The 22768-nt window shown below is 40.3% G+C and overlaps 1 protein-coding gene across 2 annotated transcripts in view; it reads right to left on the reverse strand.

Annotated features, from left to right (window-relative positions):
* Positions 1 to 22768, reverse strand: part of SLC9A7 (solute carrier family 9 member A7) — a 75520-nt gene that overhangs the window by 10531 nt on the left and 42221 nt on the right. Inside the window, exons 8-15 of one of the 2 annotated variants that reach the window (XM_054049887.1) lie at positions 21510 to 21615; positions 21069 to 21157; positions 20840 to 20953; positions 18550 to 18661; positions 17521 to 17674; positions 10678 to 10737; positions 4331 to 4394; positions 2010 to 2092 (exon numbers count right to left, since the gene is read on the reverse strand). In XM_054049887.1, coding sequence (XP_053905862.1) covers positions 2010 to 2092; positions 4331 to 4394; positions 10678 to 10737; positions 17521 to 17674; positions 18550 to 18661; positions 20840 to 20953; positions 21069 to 21157; positions 21510 to 21615 — 782 coding nt within the window. The remainder of the gene's footprint in view (positions 1 to 2009; positions 2093 to 4330; positions 4395 to 10677; positions 10738 to 17520; positions 17675 to 18549; positions 18662 to 20839; positions 20954 to 21068; positions 21158 to 21509; positions 21616 to 22768) is intronic. The other variant, XM_054049897.1, reaches the window with a different exon arrangement.

Consider the following 22768-nt stretch of genomic DNA (forward strand, 5'->3'; position numbering starts at 1 on the left):
TGATACTTCATCGAAGTTGCTGTTTCCCTCATGTTTCCCTCATGTTTAACAATCGTGGGTGAACCTAAGGAACAGCCCATGACATTAAATGAACTCTGCATTCCGCAGGAATATAGTTCCTGGTTATCCGTCTGCGTAATGTTCTGTGGATAATAGCCAGCATCAGAGCACACTGCCAAGTGCGTCTTATTCACATCTTTTTCAAGTTAAATTCCCTTACAAAGAGTGAACTTTGAGGCAATCTGCCTTTTTACTCACAAACCAAGTCAATGCATCAGCAAAACATATTTTGACATCTAGCCATAGGTATAGAGGTGACAATTCCAAGGATCATCCCTTATGCGAAGTTTAAATTCACCCAGCTGTTAATCCGAATACCTCCTTGCAACAGAAGAAGCAGAATTTTACCTCTAAGATACAGGATCCTCTGCATGTCAAAGCTCCCTTGGCACAAACTTCACAAACACCTTCCCTAAAGACTGCTAGTCACCACTGAAAAAGCAAGTACACTATCAGCATCTTTTAAGTTTCTGTGAAACAGCTAATTAAGCTGCAATTTTCACCTCTTACTCCCCCTGCTTTTGCTGCAGCTGCTGGGGACTGCGCTTGTGCTAACATCAGCCTAGGGGAAGTCGGCATTGCCAGTAACTCCTTTTTTCATGGAGCACAACCCTTTTGTAAAGGCAGGGGAAAAATGATAGTTTTGCTTCCTTCTTAAAAAGACAAGAAAGCAGCCAGCCACAGCCAGACTCTCCTGTGCTCTTACCAGAGAAATTTTTGATTGTTTGCTTTTAAATAACAAGAAATGACCTCAATATACTTTGACATCAGCCACTACAACTGAAAGGGTTAACTTGAAATTACTAACATTTATGAATATTTAAACTAGCGCATACACTCCCTTCTGGGCTTTGCCCCAATATTACTGTGTCTGAAAGCATCAGTCGAACAGATTTTATCCTAAACAGGCAAGTGCTATTATAATCTAACCGCTTTCAACACTACATCTGTGTTTCCCTGGGTGGGAAATCTTGATGCACAAGCCACGAAATGAAACTCCTGTGCTCCAGTCAGGCCAGCAATCTCTCATTAACCAGTGGCCAAGAACCCCAGTGAAAAACCTCACTTCTCAGATGTAAGCTGCAACAAGATCAAGGCTCTGTCACAGGTATTTACATGTATTTAATTGCCTCAGAAAATCCTAGGAATCAGGAACTCAAACTCCTTTGAATTTCAAGGTATAAGTGACTTGCCACGGCCACAAGATTATCTTTGCCATTTTCCACTGAGTAAGTGTAAGCTGTTAAGGAGGGGCACCTGTATGCTACGCTGATTAAGTATATGCTAAGTAGATTAAAAAACCCACAAGCATGAAAGACAGGACAGCTACACAAAAATTGCTCAGAAGCTTAAATAAAGCTATCCAAATAGTATAAAAGCTTCAAAAAGTACATACAGTACTAAATACACACAAGGACACGCTCTGTTTAACCCCACTAGGAAGTTGTGGATATACTGAAGTCAACAGCCTGGTTCACAGGTAGATTTTTCAGTCCAGAATTTCCTGTATCCAAGATGGGTTTCCAAAGAGGACTTCATCAGAAAAGCAGATGGCTCTTCAGAGCAATGAGTGTGGGCTTAGCCAAGCAGAATGAACTGGAGAACTAATTTGTGCTATGAGCATCAGTGAAAATGAGAATGGATTAATGGAACAAATCAGAGATCTGAAATAGTTAATTGGCTGTCTTCTTGTTTAGGAAGGAACTTCAGCTCCTAGAAATGACTGGTTTTTGTCCTCAAGCAAGTGTGACATACCATGCATTAGAGAAAGGCAGGGTCCGTCTTCTTAGTGAGTGAGTTCAAGCTTTGGTTCTGTGCCTTGAACCTGTCAAATACTTGATCTTTCTCCTGTTTGATTGTCTCAAGTGCTTAAGGCTACATATAGGTACATGGAAGAGAAAAGTGAATATTTCATGCCTTCAAGCTTAGCTGTGTTTTCAAAAGGATACTTATGGTCAAAGCTATACCAGAGCCTGAAGAGCCAAGCACTTTCCTGTTTTGTCCTGTTCCTTCTTTCAGAGTCTGGGCCGTCCTAAAAAGAAGATAAAAACATATTCAATTATTTCAGGAAAAAAGAAAGTCCAACACTGACAAATAGCCTCATTGATGTCTCATCTCCATTCTTCTCCCCAAGTAAATGAACTGGAATAATCCAGACCGATCCCCATTCATTGCTTGGTTGGCTTCCTTAACTCTACATCTATTTGAGGTTCTTTCCTTAAGTCTGTTTCCTCCATGGAAGAACAAGAGAATTTACCATATCTAATAAACTCTCACAAATCCGATGAAAATTATCACATTTAAAAGAACATGCTTAAATCACAATTGAAGGAAGTCATGCAAAATTCTAAGTGGTAGATCGAGCTCAGATACCTCTGACAGTGCTAACTGTATTAAATACAATCCCTTTACTGGCTGTGCTGCAAGTCATGACACCAGCTGGTCTGCAGCTGCATTTGTTTTTACTTTTCTTACTGTTTTGGGTTGGCTTTTTATTTTTTTGGCCAGAGGCCAAACTTAAACACAGGAAAACAGATGAAGTGAGAACGCCTTGCATGAATCATCTTCCAAACTACTGGAAAAGAACAAGACGGGATTGCCTTGTTTACTTCTGATCTGCAAAAATCCATGATACACCAAGAGTACATTAGTACATTTTCAAGCCCAGATGATATATTTTCTTTAACTGACATACTGCTAATCTTAGCCTGGTGAAAGGAAGAGGAATCGAAAGGGAACTGACTAAAGGAGTCTATTAGGAATGCAATGCATAGCTAAAGAGGGAAACAAATGGATAAGTGCTCTATGTTTACGTGGGAAAAAAGCAAACAAGTTATTTCCACCCAGACACTGAATGAGGACAAAATACCCACGCTCTGTTTCTTGTTAAAGAAATTCCTCAAATACTGACAAGCTCAGCCTGAACTGGCCAAAGCCATCTTACCATGATACCACTTCCTAACCTTAGTTTCGTGCAATAAAACTGTGGCTTTCATTGTAGGTGTTTGAGGCCAGGCCTTCTGGTTGCTTCCAGACAGCTACAAAATCAAGTTCATCCTTTTTGGCACCTAAACCCACCATTTGAGAGTCTATTTTGTGTGCTGACACAGGCTTCTACAAAGAACACTGAGATGCCTAATGCAGTTTCTGCAATGAGAGATGCTTCCTGAGCAAGTAACTCTTATCTGTACAACCTGGGACGAAAAAAAAGCAGGCAAGGAAGGAGAAACACCAATAAGAAAAGCTGATCCCAAACACAACAAGTATCCTAGGCATGTCTGTGACCTGCCTGCACACCAGCATCATAGTTTACAAAGCAGAGTTCACATACTTGCACCCTAAGCATCTTATGGGTCCAAAGTCATACATCTTTTCTGCCATTTGACTTCCTCTAGCAGCTTCTACATAAGCGAGCACTTGTGCTGCTGAACAATTAGTGTCAAGCAGTATTCTGGGAGAGTGTAAACCAAGGTCTGGGCAGAGGAAGCTCTCAGTTAAGCCTCAGGAAATGTTGGGCTATGTTTTGTTTCCAGACCTTTTACTCCTCCTGTGAATTCACTCAGTTTATAGATAGGAAACCTGAAATTTCTGCTATGAAGAACGTTCTTTCGATGGTCTTGTTTGCCACTAGGATATTGCAGGGGAAAAATAGTCAGCTCTTGGGTTGCTACTGATAGAAAGGAAATATCATAGAAAGCTGCACTACAGATTCACAGAACAGTTTGCTGAATGTGAATGGCAATTTTCCAGTGCTTTTTTTTGCCTCATACAGGTGGTAGGTAGTACAGGCAAGATTCAGATGGCTTGTGATAGGGTATACGGGAGCTGAGACAGGATTAGCAAAATTAATCTCTGATTCCAAGCAAGTCCAAGGGCCAAAATTTGGTATCAATTATTGAACAGAAGCCAAGAGGATTATCTCTGTGTCAGTCTTGGGGAGGACTGTTTATGGTATAGCCTGTTAAAAGCAACCATGTTGGGTGGGTGGGAGAAGAGGAAAGCACATTGTTAAATAGAGTGTATTAGTAGATTGGGAAGGTTTTGATGCTTTATATGTATGCATACACAAAAATTTGTACGCTGCAGCCTTACACCCCATACCACGGAATGTTTTTCAGTGGGCATTATTTGAATATTATAATGCAAAATGCATTACTGACTTGCCAGCTAGGAGAGAAAGGTTTTATCCATTCGCATAGCTTCTGCAGTTCTTGATCGTCTTAGCTATAAAATAAGATCAGCCTAATAGAGAAGTTATGTAATTACTTACTCCTTGTAAGACTTGAAAGCTGTCATTAGTAGGTGGAGGATCCTGATCTGGGTCAACCCCAACCCTACAGAAACAGCAGGAAAACAAAGCAAGTGGTGTTACTGAGGGTTACAAATGCTGTAAGTTTGGCAGAATGCATTTTAAAAGCACTTTAAGCACCCAGCAAAGCTGCATTCAGAGAGGTTATAAGAGAGAGGTTATTCAGAGAGGTCCATTATTCCCCTGCAGTTACATGGCTAGAAAAAAAGTTTTGTACTTGAGCAGCAACTACCAGTAGATAAAAGCTTTCAATCCATCCTGACATCAACTTTAACTGCTTACCTTTGATGCCAATTTTTTAGGGCACTGGCAAATACTATTTTTGGCTTAAAAGATGAACTGTGGGTGACACCCTCTTCAGCGGAGAACATCCCTCGTGTCCAGACGCAATAAACCAGAGACTACGGATAAGCCCAGCCTAAATATTCGACACAGCAAATAACATAGCCGCCACAAAGGCCTGAGAACGTCTCAAATTAAAAAAAGCTCAACAACCCCAAGTTTTAATGCAATGAGTGAAGCAACAAAAATACCTTATAAAGACTCATAACATTAATTTGCTGCCAGTTTCATTCACCTAACACAGAACAGCCACAGTGGATTAACAACAGGTCTGTCCAGTTCAGCCTCCCACCTGAGGGAGGGAGGGTCTGTATAATGAGATAATGGATGATTATAGAATAATAAGAAACCGTCTACTTGCTTTTGCAGTTAGAAAGCATCCTTTCACATAGCGCTCCCATTGAGGATGGGTATTTAATACTTGCAAATATGTTCAGGTTTTTCTGGTCTGGTTTGGGGGTGGCTATTTGTTAAGATTAGACTTGTCTGTTTTAAATCCTATTCATGCCTTAATCGCTGTACTCTCTTGTAGAATCTAGACCTTCAACCTCAAATGTTGCATAAGACTAAGTCTCAAACACTTTATGTTTAAATCCTACCATGTTTCAAAATAAGTGTAGGAAAATGCACACAGTAACAAAACCATATTGCCTGAAATGGGTAACTTCATTTCCCCTCTCTTGGAAGGGACTAAGCTGGTTTACTGCAATTTCTTTGTTACCTAGACTTTGTGTCTGCTACTTCTAGCCACAGTATTTATGCCACATGCCTGTGGATCATCAGAAACCAACAGAACCTTGTGGTAAGACCATATAATTTGCGTGTCCTGGGGACAACACTTGCATAAGGTAGGTAGTGTTCCAGGCGTGTTTTGCCTTCAAGCACAGAAGATGGTATGGATTAAACTAAAAGGGAACAGCTTCAAATAACTCCCAGGGCAGCCCCTTCTAATGGAACAACAAAAGAAGAAAATTAAGCATTGAATTGAAGCTTTAAGTCATCCTTGTGGATTCACAGCCAATCCAAATCCTCATATGACAACATAGTTCAGGGAAAATACAGAAGGCCACTCTTAGACAGCTTGCAGTAGCCTCACATAGGGCTAGCACTGACCCAGTCATCTACCTAGATTTTGTCCCAAGTCTTTTTTCTTTCTCCATCCCTTCCTTTTTCCATATACAGAGTCATCTTAACGGCTAGGCACATTTTGCCTGGGAATTCATTGCCCAGGTGCAAGACTAAAAAGCTTCACCAGTTTAAGGGAACACTGGACAGACAGACTGGGTACTAGATTGAAACAAATACTAAAATAAAATGCCACACAAGAGCTCTGAAGGGTTACAAAGGCTTAGATGTTACGGCTTAGGCTACCACTAAGCAGTGAAGACACGCTAAGAAGGGTTTTCTGCAGGCAAACTAGTTACCTAATGAAGCCTCATGCAGAAAGCTGACAAACAACATCAGGAAACCCACTCAGTATGGTGCTGTATATAATATAGCGCATTCCTTTTATGTGTACTTCCAAAGAAAAAGATTTGTGGCTTTCTGAACTTCAGCTGCCCATTGTGGCAGTTCAATGCACCAGGCACTACTACACTCAAGTTAGCTGAGCAACTGGCAACATCAACAGGGAGTTCAAGAAGCTCATTCCAGAAGACGAACATAGCTTGCATTCCCTAAATAGCTTTAACTGACTGACCTACCCATCCACTTCACAGTAGGTAAGAAATCAAACAATTCAGAATGCTCAGATTTTACTTGACTTTCAAGGTAGCACATTCCTTTGGGGGGGCCTGTGGAGAAGGTGGATTTTAACTGCCCTTAGGCATGGGAAGGAGGCTTAGTGGAGGGTGAAAGCAAGATGAACATACAGTTCAGCAAAAAGTCATGGCACATCGTAGGCCAGGTGTTTGGGTTCACTGATGTCATGAAGAGGAAAAGAACATCTTTCTGTATTAAAATGGTTCAGCTCTTAGAAAAAAATTCTTACCACAGACATCACTTAATATTTGGATGTCCCTGCCCATGGGAAGGGGGGTTGAAATGAGATGATCTTTAAGGTCCCTTCCAACCCCAACTATTCTATGATTCTATTGAAATATTACACAGATTCAAACTTGAAGGTTTTTAAAGGCTTTCAAAGTTCTTCTTTGGAGGAATTTATATTTTGAGTATTTCTAATTAATTCCTTTTTTTATAAATCACCTTCTTTGTGTTTCAAAGTGTATCCTCCAGTTCACAGATTAACATAAAACAAATTATTATTTTGAATTCCACAAATACTTTATCTTTCAGCCACCATACTGTGTGCCTTATCCTCTAGAGTGAACTGTACATAAAACTCTTTTTGTTTTTAACTAGCAAGTCTGCCTGCTTTAAGTTTCAAGGTGTACACGTGCCGGTCTCATGACAAGTGTCATATTTATTTGCAGGCCCTGCTCACAAATTTCTAAGAAAGTCTCATCTTTATCACCTGAAACAAAACACAAACAAATAGTAAAGTGTCTCCCAACCTCCTTTACAGGGAATAGGAGAACAGAAAACATTGAGTTACTTAATCCTTTTTTAACTACTTCTATAACTTAAAGTACAGGGAGACCTGTTGGCATGTATGTCTCCAACTTAATTTTTTTCTGGTCGTAAAAAGAAAACATCCATCTCATACCCTTAAATACACTTAAAAAGCCTCCTGTAACTTAAACGTGCTGTAAAGGTCAATGCCAGTTTTGATTTATTTAACCAGTTTTTAAATTAAGAAAAATTGTTCCTGGATTGGTTTACACAGACACCCCCTCAGAGATCCGTGGCAGAGAGGAGAGCCTCACTAAAAATTGTGGCGCTTTGCTCAAATCCTCTACCAGAAAGGCAGACGAGCAAGCTCTGGCTGAACACAGTGTTTTGTTGAAGAGGCACAGTCTACATAACAGGGACGTGGAGGGGCACGTCGGCTGCAGGACAGCCAAAGCCAGGGCAGCACAGATGCCAGAAGCATCTTTGTTTCCCACTCCACACTTTCTGAAAGCCTGTTGCAGCAGTTGTGTGTGGATTCCTGGGGGAATACAGTAGTAATTCAGCGAAGTAACTCTTAAAAAGCAGATGTCAGATGAAGAATGAGCAGTCTTTCAGCTGTAACAATGCACATATATCCCAAAACAGTGTGCTCAAAAATCCATCTATTAGGTTGGTGCAAAAATAATTACCATTTTTGTCACTGTAAAAACTGTGATGCTTATTTTGGATCAAACTTTTATTTAATTGTATTCATGTAGTATACAATTTTGAAGTGCTAAATTTGTTCTACTTATCTATGCTAATGGCTTTGCTCTCACTGCTTGTTCTTTTTTATAATACGCTGTCAAATTAAAGATGGGAAAAAAAGGAAATCTGAGCAATTTTGTTGTACGAGTTCAAAATGGGACATAAAGTGGCAAAATTGCTAACAATAGCAACAAAGCATTTGGCCAGGGGGTTATCAACAAACATACAGCATGACACTGCTTCCAAAATTTTTGTAATGGAAGTAAGAGCCTTGAAGATAAGAAAGGTTATGCACATCTTTCTGTGGTAGATGACAAACAATTGAGAGACAGTGTTGAAGCAGAACCACAGAAAACAACTTAAGAGGTTGCAGAAGAACTAAACATTGACCTTTCAACAGTTGTTCAACACTTGCACCAAATCGGAAAATCTAAAAAGCTCAACAAACGAGTGCTGAATGAAAAATAAAGAAAATTCACCATTATGCAATGATGATTCTTTTGTACCACAAAAACAATCCATGTCTTGATTATATTGTGACATGTGACAAAAAATGGATTCTATACGACAACTGATGACGTTCCACACAGTAGCTGGACTAAGGTGAAGCACGGAAACACTCCCCCAAATCAAAGACTTTTGGTGGACAACAAGTGGAATCATCCACTACAACTCCTTGACTCCTCACAAAAACCATCACAGCAGAGAAGTATTGCCAGGAAATTGACAAAATGCACCAACAACTGTGATGTTTACTTCCAACACTTGTCAATCAAAAAAGGACCAATTCTTCTCCATGGCAACATCCAACTGCACATCTTGTAAATGACTCTGCAGAAGCTACACAAATCAGCTATTAAACTCTACCTCACCCAGCTTATTTTATTCTCCAGAACTCTCTCCCAATTACTACCACATTTTCAAGCATCTCGACAACTTCCTATACAAAAAGGTTTTCCACAACCAAGCAGCTCAAAACACCTTAAAAGAATTTGTTGGTTCCAGGATTCCAGAATTCTGTGCTACTAGAATAAACTAGGTTCTTGTTGGCAAAAAATGTGTAGATTCTAACTTATTTCTAACTTATTTCTAACTTATTTCAATCAGTAAGTTTTATTCTAAGCTGAGATCCACTGCTTTAAAGTTGATAGTTAAAAGCTACAATGATTTTTGCACCATTCTAGTATTCCTCCCATTGGCATCAATTCAGTGTTTGATAGACACCTTAACGCTTCTGTGCAGACAGTTACAAGCAATATTTAGTGTAGAAAGTTCAAATAACTTTTATTTCTGCCTTGAGAAGTTTACTGGAATTTGCAGACAAGAATATGCTATAGTAAAACTTCATCCAATTTAAGTATAGTTCTTCACTCCTCCCTAGTTAAAAAAATTTTTTTGTTTTCAAGGCATAAACAGCTTTACATGCTTTCAGAGCTGTGTAACAGCAAAAGGACTACCAGTGAGTTCCTAACATCTAATACCAAAGCATCATGTTTCTGCTCTTAACTGACTCCTGACCTTCTTGGTCCTTATTCTACAGCTGCCATTCCAGCATCACACACAGGAGAGCAGATACTCAGAGCTGATGCCTCAAGTGCTAAGCCTACGTATAATTCAGTAATTTAAGCATGGTGGTAGAAAATGGTTGACACACAAAATGTAGGATGCAAAGTGGAAGCTAAATGTATGGAAAAATGGTAAAAAAAGCAGATAGAACTACTTCACGTTCTCCAGTATGTAATTTTAAGAATCATTAGCACTTTAAGAAATCTGATGACATCAGATTTCTTCTGATGCTTCGGAAACCTTACCAAGACCCTGCAACACATAGATGACAAGCTACCAATGGAGCAGATTTTATTACAGTCTAGCATATGCAATTACTGTGGCAACAGCCAAGAATCACTCCAATGGATAATACTTCTCAGATTTTCTGCACAAGCTACTGTACTGCATCTCTGGCAAATTTAGTAGTTTGCTGTGAACCTCTAAGTGCAACAGGATACAGGAGAAACTTACCATTGCTCCATCCCAAAGAGTTTTCTTTACATAAATATCCTGTACATATTTCTGTGGACAGATACACACACACATATATATACACACAGACAAATACATATTCCCTATAGATGCCAGTTACAGATTTTTTCCCCATCTCTTCCCATCTCTATTTGTGTATGATTTCTAAAAACCATCAACCAGAGAATACTAGGATTCTGGTTTATCTTCACCCTTATTAGCATCTTCCTATAAAGCAATGTGATAACCCTCAGCTTTTCAAATACATCCCTGAAGAGGCTGGGCTAAATCATCTATGAAATTCCTTTCAAGCTGAATAGTTGTATGAAATAACCTCGAAGAATTCTTAAGAATACCTGTGTGATTAAGGATCATAGGATCATACCCAAGATTTCTCAGCATTCAAGGCTTCCCAGGCCAGAGATGCTAGTTTTGCTTTATTAATTACCCATGCACAGTGTTAAAGGAAGCAGTGCTTTGTGGGTTTTTTTTTAAGCTGAAGACATGATCTGTGATCCACACTCTTCCAGCTCAGAAGAGAACAGACTCAGAATTGAGAAACATCTATAGCATTCTGCAGAGGAGAAGCAGCAGCATGGCATAGTATAGAAAAAAGAGCACACACTGTTATAAAGATGAAGAGAGCCAAGCACCAAGTTAATTTGGTATGAAGGAAAGCACAATGTCACCTGGAATACAGCCAGCAGCTTTCACTCATCTCTTCCACCGATGGAACACGGTCACCAACTCTGGTACAGTACAAGAATGCAATGTGAGTAACAAAATGCTCATGAGATGGTAGGTTTACAGAACACCCTAGTGAAACAAAATAAATCAACAAAAAAACCCTATCCAATTTAAAAACAGAAAAAAAAAAGACAAAGCATACAAGAATATGAATGGCAGAAAACTGACAAAGTGACAAAACCAATAAAAATTAACAACAGCAGCACTTTGTGATCGAGATGTCCAGGAACATTCTTCAGTTGTTTAGATTCAGGCGGGCAAAACACCTGTATTCATGACAGGCTACCTCCCCCAGAAAGTGAGATTCAATAGCTCTCAAGAGAGCTGCTTCACAGAGACAGAATTGACCTAGGACATATCCTACCACTTTGGACCTGCACGTGGTCTAAATGAGACGAAGGTGTTAGAAAAAGTCATGACAGGAAACTACCTATATACACGGGAGGCCATCAATACCACCTAGTTTCAGAGCAGTCTGATACAAGTGGCAATACGTACTAAATCACTCAGTTTAACTAACAATTGACTCACCATCTTTAACATAATTAATGTCCAGTCATAGCAGAGTGTGCCTGTACTCCTTGATTTGCCTTTTTCAACTGTACTTAAAAGAAGAAAAACCCAAGTGCAAGCATGTTTGTTTTCTAGTACTTTCCATGTAAAATCTTTAGCGGTGGGTTTCTTTCCTCCTTTTTTTCCATGAAGGCGTAACTACATGAACTATATACTGCTTATGTGAAATAAAAGTCCAGATGATCAGAAATCCACAGAAGCCACTTTACAAAGAGCAGGTGTACACAATCTGATTTCAGGCTCACATCTTGACCAACCAAATATTTAAGGCCATAGCTCATACTACAAAGAGCATGCACTCATCCAACTCTCAAACATCGAGGCAAACGCCAGACTTTGTATAGATTTGTTTTGGATTCTTGGCTGAATAGCTCTCTCCCATATCGACATACACTCCAGGTCAGAGTGCTCTGCTACAAAAGGCCAACACTGAGACAGCTCTGCATATTACAGCAAAAAATAAAATTAAAACCTGCCCAATAACTTCCCATCTATGATTTCTTTCTCTTTGCTGTATATTTGCCAAGTTAATATACTGAAGTTTTCCCAGATGTCTATAATAAGTGCAGCATTTTGGGAAAATCTGAGCTATTTTGGGAGAGTACAATTGTTTCTCAGAAGATGGCTGAGAGAAAAGACAATTCCTATTGTCTTTTTTTTTTTAAAAAAAAAAAAAAAAAAAGAAAACTCAATCACTAAAAAAACTAAACCAACCAGACCTGGAACTAGGGAAAATAGTTTCAGGTTGGTTTTAGGGTACCTTTGGGTATTCTTTTACTTGACCCAACCAAGATGATGACTCCTGAAACTGCCTGCTGAGGTTTGCCAGAACTTGGCAATTAAACCCATATCACCCATGTTCTGTAGGTATATCTCAATTCAGCTCCTACAGGGTCTGGGTCTTCTCCACACTTTCTCTCTGGTGTGAATTGCTATGTTTCAGAGCACAAAACAAAGATAAGGAAACACCTCCTGTGCTTATTTCCAGACATCCAAAAGAGGAGACAATCTCTTTCGTACCAAGGGAAAGACCCAGAGGGGAAAGGTTGGAGGTTTGGAGGCTGCACTGCACCTCCATTAAGAGAGATTCAAGAATTATAAGAAACGAGAGATTGGGAAAGGAGAAGGTAGACAGGAGAAACTAGATAGGAAAAGATGACTGAAGAAAACAGTGCAGAAAAAGCTATGGTGAAAGGAAAAAACCCACAGCAGAAGACAAAGGACAGTGCCTGTGTCTGCATCTGCCCTTCAAAGGCAGCACAGAGCAGCTAGAACGCTCTGGAGTTATAGAATAATGGAAACAGACTGCAAAAATAGAAGGACGTGATCTCATATCAGACATCACCTCACATACACCAGTCCCAAAGATAATGTAAGGCTGAACTGCAGCATCAACACTCTCCCCCTGCCATCTCAGCACACCAATGTGTGGTATTTGACAAACGCACATTTTATCATTGGACCACCCTGGGTAAGAAAACACAGTAGAACCTGAGACTGCCACTAAGCTGTCGGTTTTACCACCATTCCACATACGTAGGTAGTTCATATAGTTGCTGCTTGAGAGTTAGTGTTTCCAGATTTCTTTTCCAGTTTGCTCATTTAAAGAGAGGGAAAAAAAAAAATCACTAGATAAAAAGCTCTTTAAAAGATTTTATTTGTGAAGTCAAACATAAGGCAGTAAATATCTAAGTTGACATTGTGCGACCTTTAATTTTCTGGCAGAAAGGTATTTGAAATATTTTAAATTGAAAGAAACAATGCTCACATTTAAGATTTACAAACAGCTTACTAAGTATAGCTGAAATTACTACATTAAAATAAACACGAACTTCCTCATTGAAGTAGTTTATGAAGGATTCAAGGAAGGCACTAATCTACATGTTGCTTCATTCAACATGAAAAGAACCAGGTCAATAACCTCTAACGAAAAAAATAGAAAAAACATTTTGCAATACAAAAGCTACGAGTTCCCTTTTTTCCTGTGACAGATAAATAAGTTGGCTACTTTTCTAAAAAGAGGAACTTTGCCAGTGGTTTTGATTTACAGGGCTCTTGAATTTGCTGAAATTGTTAAAACTTCAGGCAGGAAACCGTTTCTTTGTTTTAATCTCAAAGGATAAGACTGTATTTTTAACACCCAATTCATGCTATAGTTTCTAAGAAACAAAAAATAGTCCACTGCTGGAGAAACATAACTGTTTACCACTCGCATACTTGAATATGTTTCACTGACAGACAGCCAAGAAATTCAAACACATGACAACATGGCTCTAACTCCAGTTTCCAATGTTAATTTTTAACTTGCTCAGCATCAAATGGCAGAAACCAAAAGCATCTAAAGATCCCATTATGTTTTACTTGAATTTTTGTGTCATCACGTCAATCTCCCAAACAGCTAAGCAGTAAACCAAAGTTAAGTCTCTGCTACAAACCACAGGTCCTCTGCTTTAACTGTCCATTTAAGTTTCATCAGTGGACCCTGGTACACTGGTAACATAACCCATCTGGAACGCTATCTGCTCTTCTGATTACTTGAGATGTTTAGAACAGAGCAAGAGGAGGCAGAGGACATTTTTGCCTATTTTTCTCCTTATACTTCTTTCTACTTTACCAAAATTTAATTTTCATGTTAGTCTCTCCCTTCTTGACCTACCTTTAATGTATTTCACATCATGAAAGAGAAGGGACCACCAGAAGTGGAGAACAAAGCATGCATTCCAATTGCCATTTAATTAATGGTACAGCCAGAGGCACGTGCCTCTGCCTTTTGGACACAGCAAAGTGATTCTGGATCCTTGCACAGATGTGGCCCTGTGTATGCACACAACCACCTCCCTCTGAATGTAGTGGCATCAAGCCAAGCTTAAAGTCTTGGCTGGAGTAAGCTCTCTGCTATTGTTCTACTTAAATAGTGCAGCCAAAACTTTAAGTAAGGCCCTTTGGTGGTAGTCTGTCGTGGCTCTTCTGACCTGCCTAGTACAAGACATACACCCACAGTTCCTTAGCTCAGCCCATCACAGCCCAAATGAACTGTTGAATGGAACACACAGAAACCCCAGTTGATGGGCAGACCAGCACTCACAGGATTACAGTAATGTCACTCTGCTACACAATGACCAGGCAAGCTAAACCACCCAATGGGTCAAGTCAGCTTGGTCTGCTCTTTGTTAAAGCAGGTCCTTGTCTTCTCACCTCCACAATGCTGCACAGCCAGTTACTTCACAAGGACTTTGTAATGACTGACTGGCTTTCCATCTTTTCTTCCATGAAGGCCAAAGTCAACCATGACATAACTGTTGCAATCCTCCTATGAGAGTTGGCCTTTTAGGACTCCTCACAAATCCTGACAGTTAAGTCCAAGACACACTGCTAAATAATCCTGTATGGGAGCACTATTTATTCTCACACATTTGCAGTCTAACATAATAGACAAACGCCAGGACTCAGAAAGCATCCCAGAGCACCTCAGGGGCAAGTTCCCTATTGCATGGCCTCAGGACTGCATCAGCCCTGTACGCTGTGCTGCTGAGCAAGGCAATGGAACGGCATTTCATCTCCATCTTGTCCTGCCTATTTCATCCACTGGCTAGACAGAGAAAAATCAGCATATATGTAAAATTCGGTAGGAAACTAAGCCGTCTGACCTTACAGATTTAAGAAAGGAATAGGACTTCTTGCTTTCCAGCAGAAAGGGCTCTGTCACAACACAGGGTTCTTCACCAGCAGCTTCCAATTCCCCATCAGCTGCACACGGCTGCCACCTCCTGGCACAAAGCTGACTTCATGCGGTCTCAAAAAGTCATGTCCCCACCATCAGCAGAGCAGTGCCTTGTCAAGGCAGCGGTAGCAGTTCTCTAAAACACTTCCGATGTAGAGTTCCTTTGTTTACATTATATCCTTCCATTAAAAGGGAAGTTAACCATTTATTTTGCATCCACTAAGCCCCAAAAAAATTGCATTTAAAAATTACTACTTACTAGCAAGGGTGGGTAAATCTCAAAACTCCACTACAATTAAACACGCAAAGCTATGGTTCAATCAACTGCCTTTTGGCAGCTGCTCTTCTAGGAATGGTATCACAGCCTTTCCAGTTGTTCTGCCTTGTTGGCCACATTAATATTTTCACAAGAATAGTCTACCTGATGGGCAAGCCTGGAATGGATACTGCATTAGCCCTGTTTCCCTTCAGGGGATACCCATCAGCCAGGCTCATGGAGTATCATTATCGAACTAGATTAGTCCTGCTATATGACTAAGTGCATCTTCTTCAAAGTTCCTACAAACTGCTTCCCAGGCTCAATGGTGAAGGGGAAAAAAAGAAGGAAACAAAAAAAAGCTGCTACCTCAGAACTAGTTTCTAGTTCGCCAGGAGTTGGGCCACGTACTGGAATCCAGTCCTACCGTACTGCTGACAAGTGAAGGAGTGCTGAGGCAAAAGTATTGGTTGACTGCACTTATAACCTGCCTTCTGATACAGAGTTCCTCCTCACTCAGTTGTTCAGCAGCACATCCTGTCCCTTGCTGGATGATAAGGTTTGAAGGAAATATCCAACCATGCTCCCTCAACAAAAAAAAAAAAAAGATGCAGACAGCAGGGCAGAAGACTCGAAATGCCAACACCTATAAGAGAGCTGCAAGAGTCAGTTTTGTTGAGCTAGTTGCAGTCATACTTCAGAAGATGCTTTGGAACACACTCAAGTGGAGGGCAGATAGCTCTCACATTGGCTATCACAGAAGCTGCAGGCAGATCTTGGCAGACTTCACTCAGCCATTGTGAGCAGATTGCAAGAAGGGTTCTTACCTGCATGCTACTGGCCAGAACCTATTCCAGGTATCTGGTTAAAGGCATTATACAGCTCTCATATAGGAAGAGAAACCAGTCAGGCTGGGCTTAGAAATACTGTTACGATGTGGTATCTCATGATCATTAATGACACAATTGCACTGGAATTAGTTTTGTTGTTGACTTAACACCAGGTGTTGCATAACCTGTTTTTAGCAACTTTAGAGATCCTGCCTACATGGAAGTGACGCCTCTTTCTGGAGTGCAAGTCAAACATCTGAAACTTGCATTGAAAGACAATTTTGTTTGGCACCAAAAAAGGAAACTGGTTTCCCAATGTTTGCTGTTAGACACAGCTGAGATACTGTAAATCACTCACTGCAATGCCTGTCTAGGGCTGAAGCACACTACCTTCAATAAAAACATTTCTGGGAGTCCTATCCATCTTCTTTTTCCCCCAACACAGAAAGCATCTTCTGCCTATTGCCACAAGTAGTTCACTTAAGTTTTCCAAAACCAGCACCAGTCCCTAAGAATAGGCAGTTCTTCAAAAGACCAAACCTATTTTTATTTAAGATTTTCTTGTGATAGAATAGGAAAAAACAATAGGAGACAAATTCTGGTTAGCACAATTAGAAAGCAAGACAAGGTAAGCTTTCAAGTACTGAAAAGCACCAATAATTTACATATGAAAAACACTGAAGGGTTTGTTCAGTGAGTATTTTTTTAGTTCCACTCTATTTATCTTGGTTTCTCCAAACAACCAAAACTTTCACAGAATGTTAATATATGCTATGGCCTTAACGACGACTGATTCATGATTCTTTAACACTTCTGTTAAGCATCCTCAAACATGAATGTACCTGCAGCCCTGAAGTACCATGTATTGGCCAGGATTTACAAATGGCTATAAGCATGGTCCTTACGATTTTCATAGATCACCTCAAATGAGGAGGAAATACATCCAGAAGACTAGCGAGATCCCATTTATCCTAGTTGTTTAGGTAATATCAGGTTTGTTTGGATGGATGTTTAAAGCGCATTCAGTTTAGCGCCACCCACTAAGAACTCCATTTAACTCGAAAAAGAAAACGGGGCCTCAATCAAGGGCCAGAAGACAGGGAAATATCTTAGTATAACAGGAAGATACATTTCTGTAGGACTAGAAAGGCTAGTTCTTTCTTTTCAGTATAGGGGTTGCTGTATCAAGCAACACTATTTCATATCCTACTGGGCTGACAAGGACCTAGATATGTACGCAGAGCATCAGAGACCTGAGGGCTGAATTCCAGCAACATCTTGTGTGGTTTCTTTACCACCTTGCAGTAGCACCTTCCTCTATAAAACATAACGTTCTATCTAGAACAGGTTAGCACAGTTGCCACTTGAAAAGAGAAATCTCTCCAGCATACAATTGCATACTGACCTGATGTTCAGCCATGACAGCATAGGAGTTGTACCTCCACCAACAATCCACACAGTGAAAAAGACGATGAGAAGAGTTGTCGAGAACATCATTTGATGTGAGTAGGTAGCAGTATCTCGTATAGCCAGAGCAAATGCCATGGCTCCCCTGAGACCTACATGAAAGAATGAAACAGCAGAGCTTCAGAAGTGCAAGCATGTGTGTTCATAATACAGCATCTTCCCTTGCTCCCTCCCTGCCAGCAGACAGCAACAGGCAGAACAGCGACAGGCAGAACACACTGGGCTCCAGCAAATTTTAATTCCCTCAGTTTCCCTGATAAATTATGTGTTGGGATGATTTAGAGCATAATTTGCCCTGGTAGGTTTCTGTAACTTATAGGATCCAGAAGTGCTAAGAAAAGGTGCATTTCCAGAAACTAACAGGAGACAAGTGCAGAAACAAGCCAGTTGTGGACAACAACAAAAAATATTATGGAAATTGAGCAGCTCCCTGAATCAAAATGAAAATGCACACTTTTCCTGTTGATTGCATAACTGAAGCACGAGTTCTTGATATGAAATTTGTTACCAGCTAGAAAGATATTCTAGTTAATAACACGTTCACAGGCAGACTGTATCCCTCCACCCAGTTACAAAACCCCACTAGCAAGGACAAGCCATGGCATTTGGCCATCTTCAGACTTCTTTAATAGGGGAATCACAGAACAACAGGACGGTTAAGGTTGGAAAGCACCCCTAGAAGTCATCTGGTCCAACTCTCCTCCTCAAGCAGGGTCATCTGAAGTAGGTTGCCCAGAACCACATCCAGATGGATTTTGAGTATCTCCAGAGATGGAGATGCCACAACTTCCCTGGGCAATCTGTGCCACTGCTTGGTCACCCGAACAGTTGAAAAATGCAACAACCATAAAGTCTTCTATTCAGGAAGACTTTCATGGGTGTGGATTATGAAAGCAGAAAGTAGTATGATAAATAGCTTACAAGTTAAAAATAAGATTTTTGCTTTAGCAAACATTTTTGCTTTTACCTGAAAACATCATCATGTGCTGAAAGTTCCAGCTGATCTTGTGCCTTCTGCCCAGATTCAACAAGAATGAGAGAGGGTAGATGTGTGCGGCTCTGCCAAAAAATATTGCAATCTGTTCACAGCTAAGGGTTAAGGATTTCACTTCGCTGAAGTAAGCACTCTTGGATATCTGGCTTTAACAGGAAGCTTCTGTTTGAGTGAGAGGTTTACATCATGATATCAAGTGTCCTTGTTATTTTTGTCTACATAAAACAGACTCTCACCAATTATGTGCATATAGAATTTATTCCACAGAACACAAATTTTAACTAACAACTAAGACTTTTAATGCACTGTGAAATTATAACTAGCATTAAAATTACCAGTTGTACAAACAAAGACTTCACTTATAAGATTCATGCTTCAAACAAGTATTACCACTACCATTTGATTCTATGTCTCAGACCAATAGAAATGCAGTCCTACGTACAGAAGGAAAATCAACATAGGATCAGCAAGTGGCCACTCCATTACGGCTCCTGCAGAGACAATATCTCCTACTGGCTGGCAAGCACTTAAGATGACAAAATTACTAAGATGATAAATCCAAAATCGACTTGTAAACTCTAGAATGAAGTTCAAAAGAGTAGTAAAAGAGTACTGCAGAATTTCATGGCAGTAGGTGTTAATCTCCTTCCCTCCTTTACTATGCTGTAAAACATCCAGTGGGCTAGTGAAGAAGCAGGAAGATGAATACACCCTCTACTGTCTAAGAAACGCTTTAGGACAAACTGGAGTGATGTGTTCAGATGCTATAAAACATCAACAAAATCACAAGTTTTATAGCAGTCCTTTTGAGGACAGCAGAAATGAGACAACATAAGCCATCATAGGAAGAATGACTAAGTTTCTGTCAATGACAAAGGCTTTACGTCTGCCTTTGCAGTCCAACATTTCTCTTTCAACAGCTGATGATGGCTCCACATTTCATTCCCACAAGGTGTTAACTCAATGGGGACAGTAGCTGTTGAGGCAAAATTCAGGTGCTAGTACTAGCTGCCCTCTACACAACGGCAGAGAAACAAGAGGCAACAGAGGTTAACAGCAATGATAGAAAAAAGTGAAAAATGTAGTAAAGGGTCAGTGGGTGAGAAGAGAGAAGAACAAAATAAACACTGAAGCTCACAAAACAGATAGCATAACTTGAGAGAGGATAGAAGGCCACAGCAATGATGAAACTCACAATGCTTAGTATACTAGATTCAACTATTCTGTTCATGTCTTCATCCAATGGCTGCAGGGCTCTAGAGCATTTTTTTAGGACATCAGGAGACACGGGAGAAGATTTATTACTGTTTCAGAATAAGAGTAAAAGGCCAAAGGAAAATAAAGTCAAATGTGATAAACTTCTAGAAGCAGCAAAGAGATGAGAGAAAATAGTGGAAAGAGGAAGAAAAAAAGCAATATTTTCTAGATTAGGCCATATTTATATGTTCTTTCACTAGGTTTTATCTCACTGCCGACAGCCCTACTACTGCAGCAGGCAGAGAGAAATCAAGACTAGATGCATAGTTCCCATTGCTTCATGCACACTTTTAATTGCTCTGTATTTTCAAGCAGCCAGGAATATAGTGAAGAAATAGGTACATAAGCTATTTCAACAGGGGCAGGATGCAAAGAGGTATCTAATGATTCCCAGCTAATGTGAGTGTGACTACTACAAAAGTGTTCAGTTATGGGGAATTCAAGAGCCACCAGGTGCCAAGACAGCCAGTAATAATAGGAACTGGATATCATCTCCAACACCAGCAGTGTCATGGTCTGCACCACAGATCAGTTCCTTCCTCCTCCCATCACCTGAGAACTTGACCTCTACCTTTGGGGCATTGCTCAAAGACATTCTGTTTGCTCATAATTCTCTTTATTTACTTGGAGTTTGTTTTCTTCAAGGCACTGCTGGAAGTGAAGAGAAAAATGAATCCTGTCTAGGCCTCCAAAATTCGAACACAAGAGCGACACAAGCACTGCTGGCTGTCAATAGCCAAGTCACGCGGTAAAGCATATTCATTTATCTATTAAAATTATATGACTTCAAGCACTTGCTCAGTGGCAGAGCCAACAATTGTGTAACACAGTAGCCTTAGGGATTTGATGCAAGGGGTAACCAAAGATTGTTCTCAAAATTCTTGTGCCTGAAAGACGTGAGGGAACCTCAGATCAGTGACCATCCTCTATTTGGTAAAGCCAACAGACACCACAAGTTTTCAGGCACCTAAGACAGAGAAACCTCACACAAAGCAAAAAAGGATACAAAAGCTCCAATGATGAAAACTGGGCTGAATATGTGTTTCTGGAACGTAAACAGTGCCAAACCCATATAAGAAAATATGAAGTTCTCTGCCAGGAAGTGTAATACCTCAAAGAGCTAGGGAGAAAACAGTCACATGTTAATGCCCGAAGCAATAAAGCTCCTTTTCAAAAACAACGGTACACAAAATACTATAGCAATACAGCATGCAAAAGGTAAAAGACAGTCTTGCCTGCTTAGTGCGACTCCTTGATTCAACTGACAAGTTGTTGTACGTATAATGCGCCTGGGTAATTCCACAGAAGAGGACAGCCACCACACCTGTGAACAGAATCACATGTAAAAATCAGCCTGTTTACTGTGTGAATTCAGCATATTTACACTCCAAGTTCTATTAAACATCATCCTTGACTTTGAGATTTTAGGAACCCTTTTTCCAACTGTGTTAGATTTCAGGTTGTAATCAGGGGGCAGCTGAGTGTGTGAATGAAACCAGTGCTTTTGAAAGCCACACAGTGAGCTGCACCTCCAATGGCATTGTACAGAACACAGAAAAGCTAAAAGCACCAACATCTTGTTTCTCATCGGAAAGTTTCAATGAGGAAGTGGAAATAAAGGATTGCTAAGACAGACAGGGCCCCTGTCTCTACATGCTTGAAGCCCAACAACTCACCAGTAAATCCACAAGCTTCTGCAAGCAAGAAAGTGCTCCAGGACATCAAGAAGAAGAGAGCTGTTTCCAGCAGGGGGAAGCAGTGCAACTTGGTAAACTTTGTCACGTTAAGTCATTGGTTAAGGGATAACAAAAAATAAACTCATAGATCCTTTGGCTTCTCTGTACCCAGTATTTATGAAAAACACTTTTATGCTCTACTAACCAATGCTACGCTGAGAATAAAACTCCTTTAGGGTTGAAAAACACATATTCCATCACATTAAGGGAAACCAGAATCAACTGATGACCTTGCACCAGTCATCAGTTTGGGATAGTTTTGCTGCATATCCATGCATAACTGTGGCTCCACCTCTTTGAGGTAACATCTTACTCTAGGCCATGTTTCCTTGCAAAGTGCCAGCACGGAAGGGACAAAAAAAGTGAAGTATATACAGTGTTCCTTTTAGACTGCATCTCTTGGTTTTCTGTTTTTGGTTTGGTTTTCTGGGTTCACACCCTCATCTAATAAGGACAATCCACCTCCCCTCCATCTTTAAATCAAGCATAAAATATATTCAGAAGCATTTCATTAACAGGGCTGCTCTAGACTACAGCCGCCCTAAGACAAAGTAGATTTTTCTGCATCTGTCTGCTCAGATTCTTTGACAAGTCTTTTTCAGCAAGTCTGGCTACTTCTGTGCTTTTGAGGCAAACCAAAAATCCTGTCTACAGCAAAATGTATTTCCTCTCCTCGAGTTGATGTATTTTAGAGTAAAAGTCAGCTCCCTTAGAGCATCTTAGTCCTTTCAATGGGAAGAAAAACCAAGTTCATCTCCCAGAGGAGAGCCAAACACGTGGAATGCCAAACACATTGAATTAAGAGTTCATGCAGCTACTGAAGTAGTGGAACAGGTATCAGTAGTGTCAAATATAACTCTTCACTTACTATAGCAGATTGTTCACATATTTACAGAATATTTTAGGTTTTTTCCTCATCAGTACTCTGGCAGCAGGTAAACACTGAACAGCTCACTGCACCTGAGGTACAGGCAGCTATACAGAACTCCACTAGCAGACACAACGAAACCATGTGTATCAGGGATGGGAGAGAGATCCCTGGTCTTTCTGAAAGCTGACAACTAGTACAATCATCTTTGAAATCCAAATGGCAGGACAGCAAGAGCACAGCAAGGACACTCGAAACACTAAGGCGGTAGCACTCTAACCTGCTCATATAAAGGCAATCAGTACCTCAATGGACACATCAAGGCTGCATC

This window comes from Cuculus canorus, chromosome 1 (genome assembly GCF_017976375.1).
Source record: "Cuculus canorus isolate bCucCan1 chromosome 1, bCucCan1.pri, whole genome shotgun sequence".
Taxonomy (NCBI): Eukaryota; Metazoa; Chordata; class Aves; order Cuculiformes; family Cuculidae; genus Cuculus; species Cuculus canorus.